Genomic DNA, 25,753 nt, shown 5'->3' with positions numbered 1-25,753 from the left:
TCATACTGAAAAATGAAACGTTATTAAAAACTAAAATTCGTTGAATTTCACTCCAGTTCTTCATCCTGTTTGCCAACATCAATTCAAGTTAAGTTCAATGTTTTATGCATTGAACACTGCATATATAGTATATGATATGCATGTGCACAAACTTAACATTTTCTCTACTCAGTCTGATTGTAAGTGTTTATATGTTTCGGTTACACTTACTTTCGATAGTCCACTTTAGACTTTCTACTCACTATAAGTAACTTTTGCAACTACATGTCAACGAACTCTCATTAGAGTATTAGTAGACTCTCTGCTTAGCAATAATACTCTAATGAGAGTTCGTTGACATAAAGTGTCTCATATGTCAGCTGATATGTTTCTCTGTAACCGGCACAGACTGGGAAGCGCGGATAGACAGTCACGGACGGGTTTTCTATGTGGATCATGTGAACCGCAGCACCACATGGCAGAAGCCGATCCATGCGGCCAAACGCTCCGGCATCCCGAGATCCGGATCCACACACCAGATGGAGCAGCTCAACCGCAGGTCTGACTACTCCTGATTCACATTCACTGCGTTATCCTGCTTATTGCACGGCTCTGTGGAATACTTGAATCTGATTGGTCAATCGCTCCATCCAGCGGTAAGTGATTCCCAGATATCAGCCTCTGAGAACAGAAACACTGGCTCATCCGGGTCACTGGAGTCAGCAGCGCTATACACTCGCTAGCATAGGCGTCTATTTCGGTGGGGACGTCATACGCGTACCCACCAGATTTTGTCATGAGTCATTTTGTACCCACCACTTTTAACTTAATGTCCATATAATTGGACTTTGGGTTAAATTTTTTTTTACAGTTTTCAGTGGTTATGAGGAGCAATATGAGAGAGAAATTTGGTGATCGTTGTTTCGGTACATTAAACCACGTAAAGCTTTTTCACGTGGACTTAGAAAGCCCATGAGAACTGTGGGGAGTCAACCCACAGCCGCTCCACTGCCCTGCTGAAAATGTGAAGCAGAAACGCTTAATGTCAGATAAAGTCCATAATAATTTGACTTTTGTTCTTGGTTTTGGAATTTTTTGACCGTTTTCAGTGGATATGAGGAACAATATGAGAGAGAAATTTGGTAATCATTGCTTAGTGACCGTTCGGTATTTATGCAATGGACAATCGGAGGAAAATAGGGGAGGGTCATGTCTTTTTATTCTTTGTTGAGGGTAGGGTCATCCAACTTTTTTTAGTCTAGGGGGAGGGTCACCCAACTTTTGTATTCATGAACAACATCTTGTATTCACAGCAACATTTCAAAGTGGCTTGTTTGGAGCATATTTGTCCATGTAGCTCCATGTAGCTCTCTCAGTCTCGACCCCCCCATCGCTAGCAGATGGGTCTGACCCAACAAAAATCCATTATAATATTAATTTTATTTTATTTTTCATGTTTGCATTTATGGGGGGGAAAAACAACGTGTCAGTTCTCGGTTACGGATGTGACCGCTCTGAAAGCGGCACTAAAATACTGCTTTAAAACTTTCACAGAGACCTCAAACAGAACAGCTGCCTTTCTTTAAAGTGAATTTCATACTGTATTAATTGTATCTTAATTTTAATCAATGTTTCATGAACCAATTGCCTGGATTTAATAAATAAGAAGTAAATATAGCAGGCAATAGATAATCATGACACGGAGGCGCCGGCGTGTGAACTGGAGCTCGTCTCATAAATGAACCAAAACTCTGCGTATAAGCTACTTGCCTCACAGACCTGAGAAATATATAGAAAGCTTGAAATGTCTACTTTTAAACAGAACAATTCAAAACGAAAGAAAACAGACTGTTCTCTACTTATGTAATCTGTATGAAATGTGCATTTCTCTCTGGCACGTTCACTACTGCGAAGATCGCGAGTCAGCATCGTCAACTTCATCTTTGCAGCCGACACTGACACAGAAAACACTTGTTTATTAATAAACAATTAAAATGTCTCCTTGCTATATTTGACATATTCATAATCATTACTTTTGCTGGTTCTTTGTGACAGCTTTTATGTGCTTTATTGGCAGCGCCACCCACATGTTACATGAACGCGTCACCACCGCATCAGCACCGAAAACATGGAGATTTTTTTCAAATCAAAAATCAAAAATCGTGATACGAACCGAATCGTGGGTTTGGTCTGTTACAGACCTAGTAAGATGAGAAAGCAGAGTTTAAGTCGTTTGTCATTAAAAAAAAAAAAAGGGTATCTGAACATCTTTGCCAAGCGCAAACCAGTACAGAAGTAATCAATAAATTATCGGGGAGGAACATGCCTTTTTCACAATAATTTTGGAGGGTCACAGAAAAATGTATTGCTGGTGAAGGGAGGGTCAAGTCTATTTTGACTATAGATCTCAAAACTCCTCCGGCAGCCCCTTAAAGGGATAGTTCACTTTGAAATTAAATTTTGAAACTACTGCGGAAACAAAGACACCTACATCTTGGATGCCCTTGAGGTAAGCTAAAACATACCAAAATTTAATTTCAAAGTGAACTATACCCTTAAATAAAAAACGAACAGTCCCTTAGGTACATTAAACCACGTCATGTCATATTGTCAACATGGTAGCCTACTTATGAAGCAGAATAGGGGGTCATATGTCTAATGCTTTTTGAAAACTTAAGGCTTTCTTCTTCATAAAACGAGTCGGACATCATCACATTTTTGTAAACATTTTTATTTATTTACATTAGTAAGCTACAGGACATCGTCTTTCAAAACATGACCTGCCCGAAAGAGAAAAAAAAATGAATGCGTCATTATACCCAGCTCTTCTGAAAATGCACTTCCGAATGCGTCTCTGTCCCCAGCACATCTCAAACCAAACTGAGGGCCATGCTCGCTAGGAATGGGTTTACTTCGTGGAAGTTTTGCGTTTGGTGAGCTAATAAAATATTAAAACTCAGTCGAATCAATATTTTGTGTACAGTTATTTAATTATGCCATCCAGTATCGTGGACTCGCTCTCTCTCGTTTCATTCAAATGCTCTGAACCACCGGCTGGATGTATATTATCCCTTACATAAACCCTTATGCACATTCACTGCGTTATCCCAGCATATGCTGTAGAATATTGATTTATTAGTCCATAATTGCAGACTTTGATCAAGGCAAGGCAAGTTTATTTATACAGCACATTTCATCACTATGGTAATTCAAAGTGCTTTACACAGAAAGGAATTAAAATAATCACAAAATAAAAGCAAGGAAAATTAAAACAGATCTAAAAGGAATTAAAAGAGTAAAAAGATGATACATAGATTCAACTTCTCGTCTGACAAAACTCTGGTGTATCATATTTTTCACAGCTCCCAGTTTTAATAAAGTAATAAATAAAGTAAATGGATCAGTAATAAAGATGGCGTCCAGTAAGGCAATAAATATGTCCTTAATATTGTGTTGTAACGCCAGAGAAATGACTAGATTGGAATGAATGGAGCAAAATCAGCTGATCTGAAGTATTATATATTATATCTGAGGAGAATCTGCCACCTAGAGGACACTCGACACACGACAGGCTCAAGGTCACCACAGTTATTCACTGCAGTGTGTTGGAAATGGCTTTGAAAGAAATTAATACTTTTGTTCAGCAAGGACACATTAAACTGATTAAAAGTGACAGTAAAGACATTTATCATGTTACAAAAGATTCTATTTCAAATAAATGCTGTTCTTTTGAACTTTCTAGTCATCAAAGAATCCTAACAAATAAAATGTATCACTGTTTCCACAAAAATATGAAGCTGTTTTCAACATTGATAATAATCATAAATGTTTCTTGATTATCAAATCATCATATTAGAGTGATTTCTGAAGGATCATGTGACACTGAAGACTGGAGTAATGATGCTGAACATTCAGCTTTGATCACAGGAATAAATTACACATCTATCTATATATCTATCACACATATCTATATATTCACATAGAAAATTGATATTTTACATTGGAATAATATTTCACTGTTTTTACTGTATTTTTGCAGCTTTGGTGGGCAGAAGAGACTTCTTTCTGAAATATGTATTTTAAAAAATGTACCGACTCCAAACTTTTGAATATTGTTGTTGATTTTGAAATACCATGTCAGTAACTTTTACGCATCTTTTATATAAACTTGAAGATTCATATAAAAATAAGCTATGATTGTTATTGTCATCGATATGTAAAAAAAAATATATATATATATTTCTTGATTGATATATTGTCAAGATAATAATAAACAAATAAATTGCAATTATCAAAAAGAAAAAAAGCATCATAAACTGCAGAGTATGTGACCATTCCGAGCAAACACACTCTCACATCCGCTGGTGTTCTCCTGCGGGCCGCCGCTGACGAGCCGATGCTCCTGCCTCCAGGTATCAGAACATCCAGAGGACGATGGCCAGCGAAGACGAGCCGCTGAGGAGCACCACTGCAGATGCAGAGAGCGAGTCCACAACACACACTGCAGGTCGGCTACACACACTCTGTGTGATGGGAAGAGTGTGTGTGTGACGGGAAGAGTGTGTTTGTGATGGGAAGAGTGTGTTTATGATGGGAAGAGTGTGTTTGTGATGGGAAGAGTGTGTGTGACGGGAAGAGTGTGTGTTTGTGAAGAATGTGTGTGTGATGTGAAGAGTGTGAGTTTGTGTGGGTGTGTGTTTGTGAAGTGTGTGTGTGTGTGTGTGTGTGTTTGTGAAGAGTGTGTGTTTGATGGGAAGAGTGTGTGTTTGTGAAGAGTGTATTTGATGTGAAGAGTGTGTGTTTGATGTGGGTGTGTATTTGATGTGAAGAGTGTGTGTTTGTGAAGAGTGTGTGTTTGATGTGAAGAGTGTGTGTTTGTGTGGGTGTGTGTTTGTGAAGAGTGTGTGTTTGTGTGGGTGTGAGTTTGATGTGAAGAGTGTGTGTTTGATGTGGGTGTGTATTTGATGTGAAGAGTGTGTGTTTGTGAAGAGTGTGTGTTTGATGTGAAGAGTGTGTGTTTGATGTGAAGAGTGTGTGTTTGTGTGGGTGTGTGTTTGTGAAGAGTGTGTGTGTGTGTATGTGTGTGTGTGTGTGTGTGTGTGTGTGTGTGTGTGTGTGTGTGTGTGTGTTTGTGAAGAGTGTGTGTTTGATGGGAAGAGTGTGTGTTTGATGTGGGTGTGTGTTTGATGTGAAGAGTGTGTGTTTGTGTCTTTGATGGGAAGAGTGTGTGTTTGTGTGCTTGTGTGTTTGTATGGGTGTGTGTTTGATGGGAAGAGAGAGAGTGTGTGTGTGTGTGTGTGTGTGTGTGTGTGTGTGTGTGTGTGTGTTTGTGAAGAGTGTGTGTGTGTGTGTGTTTGTGTGTGTGTGTGTGTGTGTGTGTGTGGCAGCTGCAGACAGGAGATATTATGTGTCAGAAATCTTTCATTTCATCTTAAATATGTATGTATCTCCATTCATAATTCATCCAGGTGTGTGTGTGTGTGTGTGTGTGTGTGTGTGTGTGTGTGTGTGTGTGTGTGTGTGAGAGATGCTTGCAGAAAGCAATAGATTGAATATAAGTGATAATCTAAGATCCAACTCCATCCATTATTGACTAGAAACTCAATGTTTGACATTTGTACAGTAGCTTTGCCTTTATTATGGATGATAATGAAACTGAAAGACTTACAACGGTAGTAACGATTTACTAGCTTTCAGAGTAATTTGTGTTTTAATGGGTATTAATTAATATGGGTATTAATTAGGGTATTACTGTAGAAATGTACCAAATTACTGTCTTATTCAGTGTTGCATGTTAAGTTTTTAACTGTTTTGAACACAAAAAAGCATGTAAACGTGCATATTGAGTTTTGATGGTGTTTGTGTTTGAGTGAGAAAAGTATTAATGTCATTTGAAAGATGTCATCACTGAATGCATTTTGTGCAAAAGCAATGATAAAAGTTTAGTCCACACAGACTGATAGTGTGCGAAGAGTGTTGTAAAAGTGAGCTGTGTATTGAGACATCGCTCCCAGTAAACATGTTCCTGTGATGTTTGCAGATCCGAGAAGAGAAGGCTGTTCCTCTCCTGTAAACACTCCGAACGTCACGCTTCTGCTCCAGTGTCCCACCGTCAAGTTCGTCACACACCCAGAGTTCTTCACGGTCCTCCATGCGAACTACGTACGTCACAGAGAGAAGCTTCAAATCTGTGTTTTCATGTGTATTCCTGGACATTTGTCTTGCAGAAAGCAGATTAAAACTGATTACCAAGCTAACAAAAATATGTTTGCTAATGTTCCCAGCATTAAGTTATTAAACGTTATTTCTGAATGTTCTCTGAACGTTCAAAACTTTTTAATGTTTTAAAATGTTTTTTCATTTTCAAAAAAAACATTAAGGGATTTTTTTCTCTCCATGTGATCATTTTGCAAATATTATGGAAAGTTACTTTCTGAAAAAAGTAACATATAAAAAAACATTAGACTAACGCCCAACTAAAATGTTTCAGAAAAGTGTTCCATGTATGGTGCATAAATATTGGCCCTATCTCGCACCCAGCGCAATTGACTTTATACACCGACGCATGTATCAATCCTGTTTTGCACCCGACGAACAGCGGACTTTTCCCTCCACAGACGCACGTCGGTAAATTAGGGAATGAACTTGCGCTCCCGGGGGCGGTTCAGGGAAAAGAGAGGAGGTGTGTTCCGGCGCAAACGTTCCCTGGTGCTATTTTGCAGTTTCAGAAAACAATTCCGCCACTGACCAGGAGAAACCTCGTCTAAAGTCAGTGGCGCGTTCATATGCTACTTTAAGGGCGCATGCTTGGCCATAATCAATGTAGCGTGTGCACAACACACATACACTTTGCATCTCTCATCTACACAGAAGCAGCAATTCTCATATTTGCAAATCATACATTATTGAAAGGAAAAATATTAACACACGAGGGAAATCATTGTGGTGTCCATGAAGATGTGAGAAATAGGCATAAATCTAGCTTACACATTTACCCAAATTATCATACGCCTGTTTAACCGAAGCTAATCTGGGTGTGTTTCTCCATCCCCAATGTCACTTCTCTGTGTTTTACGGCCCTGACGGGAACGTCGGTCTCCTCGGCTGTGAACCGCTCCTGGCAAATCCGCCGTTATAATAGCAATCCGCCATGGAACAAGCGCGCCTGCTCTTAAAGGGAATGTGAGATGTCGCTCTGATTGGTTTATTTCACGTTACGCCCAAACCACACCTATGAGTAATGAAGCGACTTCAGACCAACACATTTTAGATTTGCGAGATCCGAGATCCGCCCACAAAGTTACTTGCGTTTCGCGCTTGATACTTGCGTTTCCGATCGTTCAAATAGGGCCCGTAATGTTTGTGCTAATGTTTTGAGAACGTAACTAAAGGCCAGAACTTTGAATGAACGTTTTACTAACGTTTCTGGAAGAACGTTTGTCCATAACTCTTCCAGAACGTTCCCTGTTCACTGTAACTGTTTGCATCCGGTGTGTTGAATCCTCCTGATGTTTTTCACTCATGGCTTGATTTGCTTCCGTGTATCCAGACACTGTGAGGATGTTTCCGGGATCCGTCGAGCGATTGTGGACTCACTCTGTCCACGACGAGATTGCACTCTAGTTGAAGGCTGATATTGACTGAACTATTTGCAGATTCCCTCTTTATTGATCACATAAGCTCTCCTGCTTTAAACGAGACAGATAACAGACATTAACAAGGCGAAGATAAAGCGTGCTGAGATAGCAGTGGATGTGTGTGTGTTTATGGTGCAAATCTGTGTGTGTGTGTGTCTGTGTCGTGCTCTCAGAGATGCCTTTATTCTGTTTCAAGTTATGTCATGCAGGTCACGCACAGAGATCTCATCAATACGAGGCATTGATTGAATATTCATGATTATACTGAAGTCTCAGTGCCCTATTTTAACGATCTGAAACGCAAGTATCAAGCACGAAACGCAAGTAACTTTGTGGGCGGATCTCGGCGCTGTTGCTATTATACCGGCGGGATAAATGACTCTCCGACGCAAATCTAAAATGTGTTGGTCTGAAGTCGCTTCATTACTCATAGGTGTGGTTTGGGCGTAACGTGAAATAAACCAATCAGAGTGTCATCTCACATTCCCTTTAAGAGCAGGCGCGCTTGTTCCATGGCGGATTGCTATTATAACGGCGGATTTGCAGGAGAAGTTCACAGCCGAGGAGACCGACGTTCTCGTCAGGGCCGTAAAACACAGAGAAGTGACGTTGGGGATGGAGAAACACACCCAGATTAGCTTCGGTTAAACAGGCGTATGATAATTTGGGTAAATGTGTAAGCTAGATTTATGCCTATTTTTTCACATCTTCATGGACACAACAATGATTTCCCTCGTGTGTTAATATTTTTCCTTGTAATAATGTATGATTTGCTAAAATGAAAACTGCTGCTTCTGTGTAGATGAGAGATGCAAAGTGTATGAACATTAGTGCACACGCTACATTGATTATGGCCCTTAAAATAGCATCTGAATAACCACTGACTTTAGACGAGGTTTCTCCTGGTCAGTGGCGGAATTGTTTTCTGAAGCTGCAAAATAGCACCAGGGAACGTTTGCGCTGGAACACGCCTCCTCTTTTCGCTGAACCGCCCCCGGGAGCTCAAGTTCATTCCCTAATTTACCGACGTGCGTCTGTGGAGGGAAGAGTCCGCTGTGCGCGGGTGCAAAATAGGAATGATGCATGCGTCGGTGTATAAAGTCAATTGCGCTGGGTGCAAGATAGGGCCCTCAGTGTGTGGTTTAATGACAACACATTATTCTCCATATCAGACCAGGTGATTGATTTACAATATGCATTAATATGATTGTCATATGCAGACTGAGCCAGTATTCTAGTTCTTGAAACCCAAATATGACCTTTGACATGAAATATTTGGAATATCCACCATAACTGAATATTCAGGGCCCAACGCTAAGGATTTTTTTCTAATGGCCCCGTCAGACCCAGCACACAAAAAAAGTAATAAATAAATTAAAATAAAATAGGCCTAGTTATTGTTTGCGTTGTTTTTGACCCATGTATCCTTAATAAACAAGGTTATGACACCAAAAACTACTAACCTTACTCTTATACATTTTAAATATTGTTAAAGACAAGTAAAGTGTCAGTAATAAAATAAGAACAATTAATCAAATTATGATCAATAGCACAAATACATACAATATAGCAAAGATACAAATGAAGTAAAAAGTGCTTTTCAGGTTTTTAAGGTGTAGAAATCTAATAAAGTAATCGAATGTCAAATAACACTGGATAGTCTTCACTGTATAAATTAAATATAGATTAATCTTTATTAAAGCTTCAAAAGTTATTAAGTTATTTATTTTTTTATCTGTCTTTTGCAGTTAACATCTAAAACCCAGACAGCGGCAGGACTATTAGGCTGCTGTCACTTTAAGGCCGAATGCAAGGATCCAGTATACTGTTACACGTGTTTTCTTTCTCAACTGTTTACATTCACTTAAAGGGATAGTTCACCCAAAAATGAAAATTAGCCCATGATTTACTCACCCTGAAGTCATCCTAGGTGTAGATATTATTGTGAACAGTTCATCCATGCATATGTTTCTTTCTTTTTTGACATTGTAATGTTTAATCAAAATGTCATAACTGGATCTTCCAGTAAAAACGTCTCAGGTTACGACTGTAACCTATGTTCCCTGAGAACAGGGAACGAGACACTACGTCAGAATGACGCAATGGGGAACGCCTCAGGCGTGACAGGTGTCTGAAATCAATATCAAATCACGGCAATCACATTGACCGGCGACAGCCCGTGAATCATTAACGTGAATGATTAACATGCGACCTGCAAGTATAAAAGGGCGCCTTGCAAACATGACAAACATCCTATCGTCTGAAGGGACTGTTGCAGGCAGGCCCCGAGGCATGGCAGGAAGACGTAGTGTCTCGTTCCCTGTTCTCAGGGAACATAGGTTACAGTCGTAACCTGAGACGTTCCCTTTCGAAAGGAAACTCTACACTACGTCAGAATGACGCAATGGGGAATGATATACCAACGCCACCATGCTAAGGGGAGTGCATGCCCAATGGCAGTGACAACTGTCAGAACCGGCAATTCAAATGAACGCTAGAACCACTCACCCCCAGGTCACACTGGGCTGTCAGTGACAGCACTCCCTACGGTCATAGCCCAAGCTATATGATACCACAGAAAACCTCCATAAACATAGTTTAGTGAAAGGTCTACCTGGGCCTGCTCAAGGGCCTAGGACCACAACTTCAACTTCTTAGAAGGGGTCCCTTCTAGGGAATGTGGCTAGGGAACCTGAGGGAACCCCAGCCAGTCACTATTCAGGGGAACGTGCCACCTGAAATGCCACCAGGCAGGCCTGACCTGGTGTCACCATATAAGACACTACAGTCTGGCCACTTCCTGTCTGTCTGAAGACAGAGCCTCTGGACACTTGCCTTTAGGAAGGCATCTAACCCGAGGGACTGCGAAGCAGGCAGTGAACCACTCGGACCGGATCTCAGAGACGGGATATCCTGGAGAGTATGACTCAGCATAGTGCTTTACAACCCTTGCCAGCGAGGGGAGTTTCTCTACTCGATCCACGGATCAACCCAGTGTTTGTGTTTCAAAACACTAAGGAGGCCTGTGAGGGCCTAAGGACTGATCTAACTGGGAGGCCTCATGAGAGGCCTACGACCGACTGATCAGACTCAGGAGACCACATACTCATACTGACCCTCAGTGAGGGGAGCATTAGATCTACCTGGTAGGCAACCAGGCTGTAGCAGGATAAAGAGGTTCCAGGAGGGAACCCGTAGCAGAGAATACAAACTTGAGTCGAGCCAGGGCGCAAGCTCACCTTCGGTAGCTGCCTGATAAGGTCTGCTAAACTGAAAGTAAGCGGCCACTAGCTTACAAAACCCAGCACCACAGTGAAACTACTCAGGGAGACCTGGAGAGGCCTACTACCTGACAACCACAGTATGTGGGAGCTCACCTTCAGAGAGGCCTGGTGAAGCCTACTATCTGATAACCACAAAACGTGGGAGCTCACTTTCAGAGAGGCCTGGAGAGGCCTACTACCTGACAACCACAGTATGTGGGAGCTCACCTTCAGAGAGGCCTGGTGAAGCCTACTATCTGATAACCACAAAACGTGGGAGCTCACTTTCAGAGAGGCCTGGAGAGGCCTACTACCTGAAACACCATGCTAAGTGGAAACACACAGTAAGTGGGAGCTAACCTTCCAAGGAGGCCTGGAGAGGCCTACTACATGATAACCACAGTATGTGGGAGCTCAACTTCAGGGAGGCCTAGTGAGGCCTACTACCTGATAACCACAGCGCATGGGAGTTCACTTACAGAGAGGCCTGGAGAGGCCTACTACATGACAACCACAGTATGCGGGGGCTCAACTTCAGGGAGGCCTAGTGAGGCCTACTACCTGATAACCACAGTGCATGGGAGTTCACTTACAGAGAGGCCTGGAGAGGCCTGCTACATGACAACCACAAAACGTGGGAGCTCAACTTAAGGGAGGCCTAGTGAAGCCTACCACAGTACATGGGAGTTCGCTTACAGAGAGGCCTAGAGAGGCCTACTACCCATTACCAGAAAAACCACATTAAGTGGAAACTCAAAGTATGTTGGAACTCAACTCCAGGGAGGCCTGGTGAGGCCTACTACCAGAGAACCATGACATGAAGGAGCTTACAGACTGGCAGTCCAGTTGACTGTCTATGGGGCTTTGCCTTCAGGGAGGCCTTATGAGGCCTACTAACTGATAGTTCAACCTCAGGGCCACTTAGTACCACAGTATGAGGGATTTAGCCCTCAGGGAGGCCTAGTAAAGCCTACTACCTGACCCCCACAAAAATGTGGGAGCCCATCTTCAGGGAGGCCTGAAGAGGCCTACTTCCTGAAACAGTCTAATCAGCTGGATGTGACTGCTGCTGGGGACTCGCCTAACAGGGAGGCCCGGTCGAGCCTACTAGCTGATAGCGAGTCTTTCTGCTACTTTAATGAACACTGCTGGAACCATACTATTAAAAACTTTTCCTATAGTTTTGTCCTAGTGTATGTTCCACAATATTGGGACCCACCTCCGAGGAGGCCTGTTAAGGCCTATTACTCGGCAGTGAGCCTTCTGCCCGAACTACCAGGGCCAACCACCGAAGGTGAGCTGGCCTAGGAGCCCTATTTGGGGGCTACCCGGTCAAAGAGGCCTGCTGGGGCCTACTACCTAACCGTGCAGCCTTCATGGCAGAAAACTGTTACTACAGCGCTTACAGCATCCTGGTACCTAATCACATTGCCAAAGGCAGTGTACTCAGCAAAAAGCAATACCCTTATAGCAGGGGAGTACAACATACGCCACTCTGCCTAGTGGAGGCCCCATTAAGGGCCTACCTACTATATGCATGGGCGTCAGCTCATGGCAATGCTCTGGCTTCAAGGGAGCCGAGTTCAAAAACTGGAATGAAATGTAGTTAGAACTCCCTGCTCAACCGGAGCCATCATGGTGTGAGGTAGATAATACAGAGCTGAGAATGGATTACTCAAAACTACCCTGCGTTAGCGGGGGAGTAACACCATATGCCCCTGAAATGTTAGACAGGGAGCGGGCCTGCAAGTGGCTCCAAAGGGTGACAGGGATTTGTCCTGTGCCCAGCCTGGGGGAGCGGAGCTTGCTTGCAAGCCAACCAACTTTCACCCATCGTTCGAGCGGTTCAGCTCAACGGGCTGAGTGGAGCCAGCTCTAGAGGCCTAAAAACAAGTAGCTCTGTTCGGCAGGGTCTGGCAAACTATCACATCGCAGAGTGAAAGACAGCCTGACCCGCCTGAAGGATCATACCTCAACTACCACCCTGCATTACTCTATCACCCCTGAATGCAGTGAAAGGGACGGGCCTTGGCCAACAACTCCCATTTAAGGGAGGAGGCTGAAATCTAGGGGAGGAAGCCTAACACATAATGAATGCGGCAGCTATACTTAGCAGAACGCCTCCAACATCCCAAACATAGCCTAGGCCAGCTACAGAGGCGGCCCGGGTTAGGGCCGACCCATAAGCATAGATCTACCTGAGGGCTCAGAGGAGCCAAAGCCAACTTGATTGAGAGGCTGTGAAACACTCAACCTACTGACACCTTACAGAGCTCAGGGGAGCGAAGTACTCAGGATATCAATGTCACAAACCGATAGGTAAGACATAAGATCTATCTGAAGCGCCAGCGTCAGTCTAAACCTAAAACAAAAAAGCTGTTTTTTTTTTTTTTTTTTTTAGGAAGACCAACTACTCTACCCCTGGGTGGCTAATAGCCCTGAGGCTAAACAGAAATGAGCGGCGGCCCACCACGCATAAAAAATGTTATGACCGGAAGGCCATCACACACTCAGCACGGAAGCCAAATCTTCTTTGAGCTTCTCCCTAATTCGTTCCAGCCACCAACTGAGGGGAGTTACTTTACAAAACTTTCCAAAACTTACTTTACCTTATTCCTCCTTGCCAGTACGACTCCCTAGGTCTATACAGGGAACGAGGTCTGTAGAGAAATAAATGTCAGTGTTATTTGTACACACAGATATTCTTAAAAGACCAATCAGCTCACCTGCGGCATGCGGAGTGAAGACTCCACCAGAGATTCACAAAAACCTGGGGTCCACCACTTTTACATGCCTAAAAGAGGCGCTCACACTAATCAAGCCAAGGCGGGCCAACAGAACATAGTTCTATCATGGGCCCAGCCCCAGGCCTGATGTAGCAAGAACGCCTGGGGAGTCAGGAAGAGAGAGAGGGCTGGTAGAAAAAGGCCCTCCAGGGAGATCAACCCTTACTCACGCTGTGTGCGCTTGCGCTGGATGACCTCCCTTAGATCCCTCTTCTTGCGGGAGGCTCGCCTTCTCTGTGTCCTACTCCTCCATGGAGGGGGCGCACGAGAGGCGACACTGGACCTCTGGTCCTGTCTACGGTCCTCGGACCGAGAGGGACCAGGGCCTCCCGTCTGCCTGGGCTTGGACCCGGATCTCAGCGGTATACATGTTTCAAAAGCAGCTGAGTGTGCCTTCGCCTCTCTAAACTTCCCAACCACCGCATCCACGGAGGTGCCAAAAAGTTTAGAAGGCGAAACTGGTGAATTGAGGAGAAAAGGATTTCTCTTTCTCCCCGATATCAGCCATGTTAAGTCACAGATGCCTCTCCGTGGCCACCATCGCTGCCATCGATCGGCCGATCGCGGCAGCAGGCCTGGAGAGACAAAACTGTGGTTCGACGCAGCTCAGCAACCGCCTCAGGGGACAGCCCCGCCCCCTGGTCGAGATCCCACAGCAGGTCAGCCTGGTAAGCTTGCAGCACCGCCATGGTATGGGGAGCAGCGCCGGCCTGACCTGCTGCCGTGTATGCTCTGCCATTCAAACGAGCTGATACTTTAAGCGGTTTGGATGGCAGGGTTGGAGCTTTAAGTGTCGACACCCGCCCAGACACGAGATATTTTGTGAACGTCTCGTCAATCGGCGGTATCGACACATACCCATGCTTCCCGATCCACTCAACATCAGCGAAATCACCCCGCTGATGTCAGTGAATACGAGCAGAGCATGGGTTCTTCCAAGCCCTCTCGATCTCAGTATGGAGATCAGGAAGGAAAGGAAGGCTCACCTGAGCTGGTGGCATATGTTCAGGGAGAAATCGATCGTCAAGCCTGCCGCGAGCGATCTCTCCCTGAGCGCGCCGCCATGGCAACTGAAGTTTGTCGGCGGCGCACCCCATATCAACCACCAGCTCAGCATACACGGGGCAGGATGGCTGACGAGGCTCTGGATCTAATTCATCCTCATCAGCCATTTCTTGCCCGTCCTGAAGAGCACTCGCTGCAGTACCAGTAGGAGAAACGTCTCCGTCATCCACCTGCAACACGCTCTCGTCAGTCGATGATGCATCTGAGAGGGTTTTTTTTATTTTTTTATTTGCACAGGACGCTCCCTCGAGAGCGTCCCGTGCGTGCTCTTCACTCAGACAGAAAATGCACATTTCATGTGTGTCACCCGGCAACAAAAACCTTGGGCACGGGTCAACACATATAATGAAATTCTTTACCTTAGGACTTGCCTTAAGTGTGCGCTTCATTTTCTAATTGCCGTTAATGCTTGACATTAAGACCAGACAAAACAGTCCCTGAAGACGAAAAGATGTTTGTCATGTTTGCAAGGCGCCCTTTTATACTTGCAGGTCGCATGTTAATCATTCACGTTAATGATTCACGGGCTGTCGCCGGTCAATGTGATTGCCGTGATTTGATATTGATTTCAGACACCTGTCACGCCTGAGGCGTTCCCCATTGCGTCATTCTGACGTAGTGTAGAGTTCCCTTTCGAAAGGGAACAACAGACTTCCCTCTGGTGACATATGCAGGACTTCTCCAATCATTTAGTGAGATTAAACCCCTGCAAACTCACATTCATGCTTAAATATTTTACTGTTTTATTGATTAATGCATTTTGTCTTCTCCCCTCAGGGTGCATATCGGATGTTTACTAACAGCACCTGCCTAAAGCACATGATTCTGAAAATACGGCGAGACGCACGCAACTTTGAGCGATATCAACACAACCGTGACCTCGTCACTTTCCTCAACAAATTCGCTGACACTCAGCTGGAGCTGCCGAGAGGCTGGGAGATCAAAACTGACCCGCAGGGCAAGGTGAACTTCACACACACACACACACACACACACACACACACACACACACACACACACACACACACACACACACACACACACACACACACACACACACATGTAAGAGTTGTGCAGTTCAGCGCAAGGTTTATGGTGTGTGTGTTTGTTTTTTGTGATTTATGAGGACAGAAATTTGTATAATGTCACTGGCATTACACCTGTATTACAACGTGAACGTGATTTATGAGGACATTTCCTGAGTCCTCGTATTTCAGATGGCTTTAAAAACATACTAGTGTTTTATTAAAAATATAAAAATGCATAAAGTTTTCTGTGATGGGTAGGTTTAGTTAGTGTGTGTGTGTGTGTGTGTGTGTGTGTGTGTGTGTGTGTGTGTGTGTGAGATGGGTAGGTTTAGTTAGGGTTAGTGTGTGTGTGTGTGTGTGTGTGTGTGTGTGTGTGTGTGTGATGGGTCGGTTTAGGGGTAGGGTTAGAGTGTGTGTGTGTGTGTGATGGGTAGGTTTAGGGGTCGGACTAGTGTAGGGGAACAGAATAAACAGTTTGTACAGTATAAAACCCATTACACCTATGGAATGTCCTATCAACTATAGCAAAACAAACCTCTGTGTGTGTGTGTGTGTGTGTGTGTGTGTGTGTGTGTGTGTGTGTGTGTGTGTGTGTGTGTGTTTTGCTGTGGTAGTCATTCTTCGTTGACCACAACAGTCGGGCAACGACCTTCATTGACCCCAGGATTCCCCTTCAGAACGGACGACTGCCCAACCACCTCACACACAGACAACACTTACAGAGACTGCGCAGCTATAGTGCCGGAGAGGTACAGCACACACACACACACACACACACACACACAAACAAATGTGGAAATATATTTCATGTGTTCAGATTTATTTAAAGAGGCCTGCAAAGTTATAAAGCTCATATTCTCCCACAAATGGGATTTATTTGATCTTACGCTGATCCAGACGTGTCTATATTAGCAACAAAGGCAAACGCAAAGAAAGGAGACGAGGCTGAAGTGTTGTGTGTGTGTTTCAATTCAAAAGCAAAACCGTTCTGTTTGGCCTTCCGAAAACAGATGCTTTAGAAGCCTTGGAAACTGAAACTTGCTATTATTAAATCACATTTCCGACACACAATTGAGGTGTTTGGCCAATCACAACGCACTGGGACAGCTGGCCAATCAGAGCACTCTGGGCTTTTCGGAAGGCGGGGCTTTGTAGAAAACCAGATCTCAAACAGAGCATTTCAGACAGACTGAGGGTACGTCTACACGACAACGATATGCTTAAAATGGAGAAGTTTTTCCTTTGAGTCTTCCACTTACAGACAACACCACTGTCAAAACGATCCCCATTTACACAGATCTGCGAATACGACTAAAACGACTGTATTCTGCTGCCAGGCCAGTAGATGGCGATGAAACACTGACTGTACATGAAGTCATAATCTTCAGAGATTCGCGTTTTTGTTGTTTACACGGAGACCTTTTTTAAAAACTTGCACTTTGAAACCCGTTTCAAAACACTGGTGCGTGTAAACGAACAGCCAAAACGCATAAAAAGATTTACGTTTTTAGTTGAAAACAGTGTTGTGTAAACAGCCCCTGAGAGTAGCGGTTCTGTAAATATGTACATTATGTGAAAAAATTTTTGTTTTTTGAACATTAAAGCATATGCTCTGTTTAATTTTGATCATGTGCTGTGTTCCTCAGGCATCAGACGTGTCCCGCAGCAGAGGATCATCTCTGGTGAACAGACCTGGAAATAGTCAAAACCAGCCGGATTCAGCGCCTCTGGGTCAGTCAACACACACACGACGCCTGGGCTTAAGCCATAAGACTCGCTGGTGATGGTGACAAAAGCATCAGTCAAAACACAGATGGCCAACCGAAAGAATGAAAGAAAAAAAAACATGTATTTTGTATTCATTATCGGTATTGTGGATCATTGAGTTGAATAAGTGATTATTGTAACATTTTGGACAAAAGGGGTCAATAAGATTTTTTGAAAGAATCAACAAAGATTAAAGGTGCTGTATGTAACTTTTTTACTCCACTAAAGCAAAAAAATACCATAATATGTTTGCAGATATTTAGGAAACATGCTTAATTAATTAAGTTCACATACTCGTTTCTCTGGAAAACACTTTTACAACCAGTTATTTTTCTTATTATTTTACACGTTCCGTGTTGGAATGTGTGTTTTTGTTTTGGTCTGTGTGACTCCGCCCACTGCCAGTTCAGCCAATAGTGTTTCGACACCCGGGTTGCCAGTTGTCAGGAAACTCAGCGTATTGCATCTTTGGAAATGAACAAACAAACTGGGTCAGAGATTGCAGATTCCACACAACCTAAAAAGCCTCGATATCCATCTAAAAATCTGTGCATATTAAAGTGCATATTAAACGCAGATAAATCTGTCACGTGTCCTTAAACTGGCAACCCGCGTGAGTGTCGAGTCTGAGGAGGAGGGAAACAACGAGGCCTGATATTTTGAATTTCGACTGCAGTACCCAATTCGACCACTAGCTGTCATTCTTACAGACAGCACCTTAATAATGTCACGTTGACAACAAGTTTCTGTGTGTGCACAGCATGATCTCTGAGTGACGTATGTGTGTGCGCGCCTCATTGAAAACAGTGCATTAATATAGAGCAGTGGTTTTACTGCACACCTTCCAGCCAATCAGAATCGAGTATTTAGACAGATCATGGTATAAACCGTAATAACATTTGACCATATTATCGTTTGTAGTTTACTTTTTTGGAATCTCCACAATTCATTTTTTATGCATTTTATAATGACTTTCAGTTATTCATCACAGGTTTTTGTCTGTTTTCTTTATCCTCAGCTTACAATGACAAGATTGTGGCTTTCCTCCGCCAGCCAAACATACTGGACACACTACAGGAACGGCAGCCTAGTCTCGCCAGAAATCACACACTCAGGTGAGGCCATCTCTCAGGTGAGGCCGTCTCAGTAATCACACACTCAGGTGAGGCCGTCTCTGTAATCACATACTCAGGTGAGGCCGTCTCTGTAATCACACACTCAGGTGAGGCCGTCTCAGTAATCACACACTCAGGTGAGGCCGTCTCAGTAATCACACACTCAGGTGAGGCCTTCTCAGTAATCACACACTCAGGTGAGGCCGTCTCAGTAATCACACACTCAGGTGAGGCCGTCTCTGTAATCACACACTCAGGTGAGGCCGTCTCAGTAATCACACACTCAGGTGAGGCCGTCTCTGTAATCACACACTCAGGTGAGGCCGTCTCAGTAATCACACACTCAGGTGAGGCCGTCTCAGTAATCACACACTCAGGTGAGGCCGTCTCAGTAATCACACACTCAGGTGAGGCCTTCTCAGTAATCACACACTCAGGTGAGGCCGTCTCAGTAATCACACACTCAGGTGAGGCCTTCTCAGTAATCACACACTCAGGTGAGGCCGTCTCTGAAATCACACACTCAGGTGAGGCCGTCTCTCAGATGAGGCCTTCTCAGTAATCACACACTCAGGTGAGGCCGACTCTGTAATCACACACTCAGGTGAGACCGTCTCTGTAATCACACACTCAGGTGAGGCCGTCTCTCAGGTGAGGCCGTCTCAGTAATCACACACTCAGGTGAGGCCGTCTCTGTAATCACACACTCAGGTGAGACCGTCTCTGTAATCACACACTCAGGTGAGACCGTCTCTCAGGTGAGGCCGTCTCAGTAATCACACACTCAGGTGAGGCCGTCTCAGTAATCACACACTCAGGTGAGGCCGTCTCAGTAATCACACACTCAGGTGAGGCCGACTCAGTAATCACACACTCAGGTGAGGCCGTCTCAGTAATCACACACTCAGGTGAGGCCATCTCTGTAATCACACACTCAGGTGAGGCCGTCTCTCAGGTGAGGCCTTCTCAGTAATCACACACTCAGGTGAGGCCGTCTCAGTAATCATACACTCAGGTGAGGCCGTCTCAGTAATCACACACTCAGGTGAGGCCGTCTCAGTAATCATACACTCAGGTGAGGCCGTCTCAGTAATCACACACTCAGGTGAGGCCGTCTCAGTAATCACACACTCAGGTGAGGCCATCTCTGTAATCACACACTCAGGTGAGGCCGTCTCAGTAATCACACACTCAGGTGAGGCCGTCTCTCAGGTGAGGCCTTCTCAGTAATCACACACTCAGGTGAGGCCGTCTCTGTAATCACACACTCAGGTGAGGCCGTCTCAGTAATCACACACTCAGGTGAGGCCGTCTCAGTAATCACACACTCAGGTGAGGCCGTCTCTGTAATCACACACTCAGGTGAGGCCGTCTCAGTAATCACACACTCAGGTGAGGCCGTCTCTCAGGTGAGGCCTTCTCAGTAATCACACACTCAGGTGAGGCCGTCTCTGTAATCACACACTCAGGTGAGGCCGTCTCAGTAATCACACACTCAGGTGAGGCCGTCTCAGTAATCACACACTCAGGTGAGGCCGTCTCAGTAATCACACACTCAGGTGAGGCCGTCTCTCAGATGAGGCCTTCTCAGTAATCACACACTCAGGTGAGGCCGTCTCTGTAATTACACACTCAGGTGAGGCCTTCTCAGTAATCACACACTCAGGTGAGGCCGTCTCAGTAATCACACACTCAGGTGAGGCCGTCTCTGTAATCACACACTCAGGTCAGGCCGTCTCAGTAATCACACACTCAGGTGAGGCCGTCTCAGTAATCACACACTCAGGTGAGGCCATCTCTGTAATCACACACTCAGGTGAGGCCTTCTCAGTAATCACACACTCAGGTGAGGCCGTCTCAGTAATCACACACTCAGGTGAGGCCGTCTCAGTAATCACACACTCAGGTGAGGCCGTCTCTCAGGTGAGGCCTTCTCAGTAATCACACACTCAGGTGAGGCCGTCTCTGTAATCACACACTCAGGTGAGGCCGTCTCAGTAATCACACACTCAGGTGAGGCCGTCTCAGTAATCACACACTCAGGTGAGGCCGTCTCTCAGGTGAGGCCTTCTCAGTAATCACACACTCAGGTGAGGCCGTCTCTGTAATCACACACTCAGGTGAGGCCGTCTCAGTAATCACACACTCAGGTGAGGCAGTCTCAGTAATCACACACTCAGGTGAGGCCGTCTCTCAGATGAGGCCTTCTCAGTAATCACACACTCAGGTGAGGCCGTCTCTGTAATTACACACTCAGGTGAGGCCTTCTCAGTAATCACACACTCAGGTGAGGCCGTCTCAGTAATCACACACTCAGGTGAGGCCGTCTCTGTAATCACACACTCAGGTGAGGCCGTCTCAGTAATCACACACTCAGGTGAGGCCGTCTCAGTAATCACACACTCAGGTGAGGCCGTCTCTGTAATCACACACTCAGGTGAGGCCGTCTCAGTAATCACACACTCAGGTGAGGCCATCTCTGTAATCACACACTCAGGTGAGGCCTTCTCAGTAATCACACACTCAGGTGAGGCCATCTCTGTAATCACACACTCAGGTGAGGCCGTCTCAGTAATCACACACTCAGGTGAGGCCGTCTCTCAGGTGAGGCCTTCTCAGTAATCACACACTCAGGTGAGGCCGTCTCTGTAATCACACACTCAGGTGAGGCCGTCTCAGTAATCACACACTCAGGTGAGGCCGTCTCAGTAATCACACACTCAGGTGAGGCCGTCTCTCAGATGAGGCCTTCTCAGTAATCACACACTCAGGTGAGGCCGTCTCTGTAATTACACACTCAGGTGAGGCCTTCTCAGTAATCACACACTCAGGTGAGGCCGTCTCAGTAATCACACACTCAGGTGAGGCCGTCTCTGTAATCACACACTCAGGTGAGGCCGTCTCAGTAATCACACACTCAGGTGAGGCCGTCTCAGTAATCACACACTCAGGTGAGGCCGTCTCAGTAATCACACACTCAGGTGAGGCCGTCTCAGTAATCACACACTCAGGTGAGGCCATCTCTGTAATCACACACTCAGGTGAGGCCTTCTCAGTAATCACACACTCAGGTGAGGCCATCTCTGTAATCACACACTCAGGTGAGACCGTCTCTCAGGTGAGGCCGACTCTGTAATCACACACTCAGGTGAGACCGTCTCTCAGGTGAGGCCGACTCTGTAATCACACACTCAGGTGAGGCCGTCTCAGTAATCACACACTCAGGTGAGGCCGTCTCTCAGGTGAGGCCTTCTCAGTAATCACACACTCAGGTGAGGCCGTCTCTGTAATCACACACTCAGGTGAGGCCGTCTCAGTAATCACACACTCAGGTGAGGCCGTCTCAGTAATCACACACTCAGGTGAGGCCGTCTCTCAGGTGAGGCCTTCTCAGTAATCACACACTCAGGTGAGGCCGTCTCTGTAATCACACACTCAGGTGAGGCCGTCTCAGTAATCACACACTCAGGTGAGGCCGTCTCAGTAATCACACACTCAGGTGAGGCCGTCTCTCAGATGAGGCCTTCTCAGTAATCACACACTCAGGTGAGGCCGTCTCTGTAATTACACACTCAGGTGAGGCCTTCTCAGTAATCACACACTCAGGTGAGGCCGTCTCAGTAATCACACACTCAGGTGAGGCCGTCTCTGTAATCACACACTCAGGTGAGGCCGTCTCAGTAATCACACACTCAGGTGAGGCCGTCTCAGTAATCACACACTCAGGTGAGGCCGTCTCAGTAATCACACACTCAGGTGAGGCCGTCTCAGTAATCACACACTCAGGTGAGGCCGTCTCTCAGGTGAGGCCGTCTCTGTAATCACACACTCAGGTGAGGCCATCTCTGTAATCACACACTCAGGTGAGGCCTTCTCAGTAATCACACACTCAGGTGAGGCCGTCTCTGTAATCACACACTCAGGTGAGGCCGTCTCAGTAATCACACACTCAGGTGAGGCCGTCTCTGTAATCACACACTCAGGTGAGGCCATCTCTGTAATCACACACTCAGGTGAGGCCTTCTCAGTAATCACACACTCAGGTGAGGCCGTCTCTGTAATCACACACTCAGGTGAGGCCTTCTCAGTAATCACACACTCAGGTGAGGCCATCTCTCAGGTGAGGCCTTCTCAGTAATCACACACTCAGGTGAGGCCGTCTCTGTAATCACACACTCAGGTGAGGCCGTCTCTCAGGTGAGGCCGACTCTGTAATCACACACTCAGGTGAGACCGTCTCTCAGGTGAGGCCGACTCTGTAATCACACACTCAGGTGAGGCCGTCTCTGTAATCACACACTCAGGTGAGGCCGTCTCAGTAATCACACACTCAGGTGAGGCCGTCTCTCAGGTGAGGCCGTCTCTGTAATCACACACTCAGGTGAGGCCGTCTCTGTAATCACACACTCAGGTGAGGCCGTCTCAGTAATCACACACTCAGGTGAGGCCGTCTCTGTAATTACACACTCAGGTGAGGCCTTCTCAGTAATCACACACTCAGGTGAGGCCGTCTCAGTAATCACACACTCAGGTGAGGCCGTCTCTGTAATCACACACTCAGGTGAGGCCGTCTCAGTAATCACACACTCAGGTGAGGCCGTCTCAGTAATCATACACTCAGGTGAGGCCGTCTCTGTAATCACACACTCAGGTGAGGCCATCTCTGTAATCACACACTCAGGTGAGGCCTTCTCAGTAATCACACACTCAGGTGAGGCCGTCTCTGTAATCACACACTCAGGTGAGGCCTTCTCAGTAATCACACACTCAGGTGAGGCCGTCTCTGTAATCACACACTCAGGTGAGGCCGTCTCTCAGGTGAGGCCGACTCTGTAATCACACACTCAGGTGAGACCGTCTCTCAGGTGAGGCCGACTCTGTAATCACACACTCAGGTGAGACCGTCTCTCAGGTGAGGCCGACTCTGTAATCACACACTCAGGTGAGGCCGTCTCTGTAATCACACACTCAGGTGAGGCCGTCTCTCAGGTGAGGCCGACTCTGTAATCACACACTCAGGTGAGACCGTCTCTCAGGTGAGGCCGACTCTGTAATCACACACTCAGGTGAGACCGTCTCTCAGGTGAGGCCGACTCTGTAATCACACACTCAGGTGAGGCCGTCTCTGTAATCACACACTTAGGTGAGGCCGTCTCTCAGGTGAGGCCGTCTCTGTAATCACACACTCAGGTGAGGCCGTCTCTGTAATCACACACTCAGGTGAGACCGTCTCTCAGGTGAGGCCGACTCTGTAATCACACACTCAGGTGAGACCGTCTCTCAGGTGAGGCCGACTCTGTAATCACACACTCAGGTGAGGCCGTCTCTCAGGTGAGGCCGTCTCAGTAATCACACACTCAGGTGAGGCCGACTCTGTAATCACACACTCAGGTGAGGCCGTCTCTGTAATCACACACTCAGGTGAGACCGTCTCTCAGGTGAGGCCGACTCTGTAATCACACACTCAGGTGAGACCGTCTCTCAGGTGAGGCCGTCTCAGTAATCACACACTCAGGTGAGGCCGACTCTGTAATCACACACTCAGGTGAGGCCGTCTCTGTAATCACACACTCAGGTGAGACCGTCTCTCAGGTGAGGCCGACTCTGTAATCACACACTCAGGTGAGGCCTTCTCTGTCAACGGCGGGACTCGAACTCGGGTTACAGAGCTTGATGGGGACTTAGCAACTCAAGCACGTGTTTTAGTTAAATAGGGCCTCCTATACCACAGTGAGCAGAACGCCAGTCGTTTTATGCCAAAGAGAATCTGGGACTGCAGAGATCCATAATGACACATTCTATTACTAAATTAATAAAACTTAAACTAAAATTACAATAACGGTAACACTTTACAATAAGGTTCATTAGTAAACATTAATTAACTATCTTAGTTAACATGAACTAAGAATGAACAATACTTCTACTGCATTTATAAATTTTAGTTCTTATTAATTTCAAAATGAACTAATATTTAAAATTAAAGGTTGTATTTTTAACATTAGTTAATGCACTGTGAACTAACTTGAACAAACAATGAACAGCAGTATTTATATTAACATTAACAAAGATGAATAAATACTGTAACAAATGCATTGCTCATTGTAAGTTCATGTTGTTTAATACATTAAATAATGTCAACTAATGAACGTTACCGTAAAGTGTTACCACAATGACAGTATATAAATATATACTTTATATATAAAGTATATTTAAATAATAAAAAAATAACAAGTTACAACTGACAATGTTGTGTTAAGCTTATATAGAAATACAGTTACAGTCTCATAAAGATGCATAAAACAAAGTTTTGTGACTGTGAATCAGCATTTGACTTCGTAAATACAGTAACTTGTGCATTTACAGCATCACTAATGCAGAAAGCTGATCGTTATCTCAATAGCACTCCTGAATGCACACGATAATTCCCTTCAACATGTGCATTACTGTTACTTTAAAAACAATTAACATTCCATTAGCGTGAGAGTGGAAATGTGAGATTGTGTGAATGTTTACATGCTTCTTCTGGGTCTTCTTACATGTTTTCTCTCAGGGAGAAAATCCATTACATCAGGACTGAAGGTCCTCAAGGTGTTGAAAAGCTGTCATGTGACGCCGACCTGGTCATGCTGTTAAGGTACAGTGACTGCAGTGTGTTGCAGGGGAAGTTGTGCATGATTTTCATGTTTTAGTTGAAATGCAAAACCACAAGCCGAGTCTTTGAACACAATCCTCAGTGTTTGGTTCAGATCACTGCTCAAACAAAGACACTTTGACTTATGACTTACACACATGCACCAACATGTGGGACTGGAAATAAGTGGCTCAATCAACTACTCCACACAGTAACACACTGTTGAATAATAGATATAGTTTAAGCTACAACTGACAAAGTAAACAATGTTTTCTTTTTACCTACATTTTTTTAAATATTATTTATATGACATATAATATAATAAGTATACAAAAATATTTTCTCTATACACTGGTGGTCAAAAGTTTGGAATAATTAATATTTTTACTTTTTTTTTGAAAGATGCTTATGCCCACCATTTATTTGATGAAAAAACAGTAAAAACAGTATGTAAATCAGCTGTTTTCTATGTGAATATATAG

At 45.0% G+C, this 25,753-nt stretch overlaps 1 protein-coding gene across 1 annotated transcript in view; it reads left to right on the top strand.

Annotated features, from left to right (window-relative positions):
* hecw1a (HECT, C2 and WW domain containing E3 ubiquitin protein ligase 1a) overlaps positions 1–25,753 on the top strand; it is a 131,746-nt gene that overhangs the window by 85,092 nt on the left and 20,901 nt on the right. Inside the window, exons 12-19 of the mRNA XM_079863157.1 lie at positions 388–538; positions 4,392–4,486; positions 6,020–6,141; positions 15,508–15,693; positions 16,373–16,507; positions 17,405–17,489; positions 18,544–18,640; positions 25,191–25,274. Of these exons, the coding sequence (XP_079719283.1) occupies positions 388–538; positions 4,392–4,486; positions 6,020–6,141; positions 15,508–15,693; positions 16,373–16,507; positions 17,405–17,489; positions 18,544–18,640; positions 25,191–25,274 (955 nt within the window). The remainder of the gene's footprint in view (positions 1–387; positions 539–4,391; positions 4,487–6,019; positions 6,142–15,507; positions 15,694–16,372; positions 16,508–17,404; positions 17,490–18,543; positions 18,641–25,190; positions 25,275–25,753) is intronic.

The sequence above is a fragment of the Squalius cephalus genome (assembly GCF_949319135.1).
Source record: "Squalius cephalus genome assembly, chromosome: 25".
NCBI classification, from domain to species: Eukaryota; Metazoa; Chordata; class Actinopteri; order Cypriniformes; family Leuciscidae; genus Squalius; species Squalius cephalus.
This window is presented reverse-complemented; position numbering and strand designations above follow the sequence as displayed.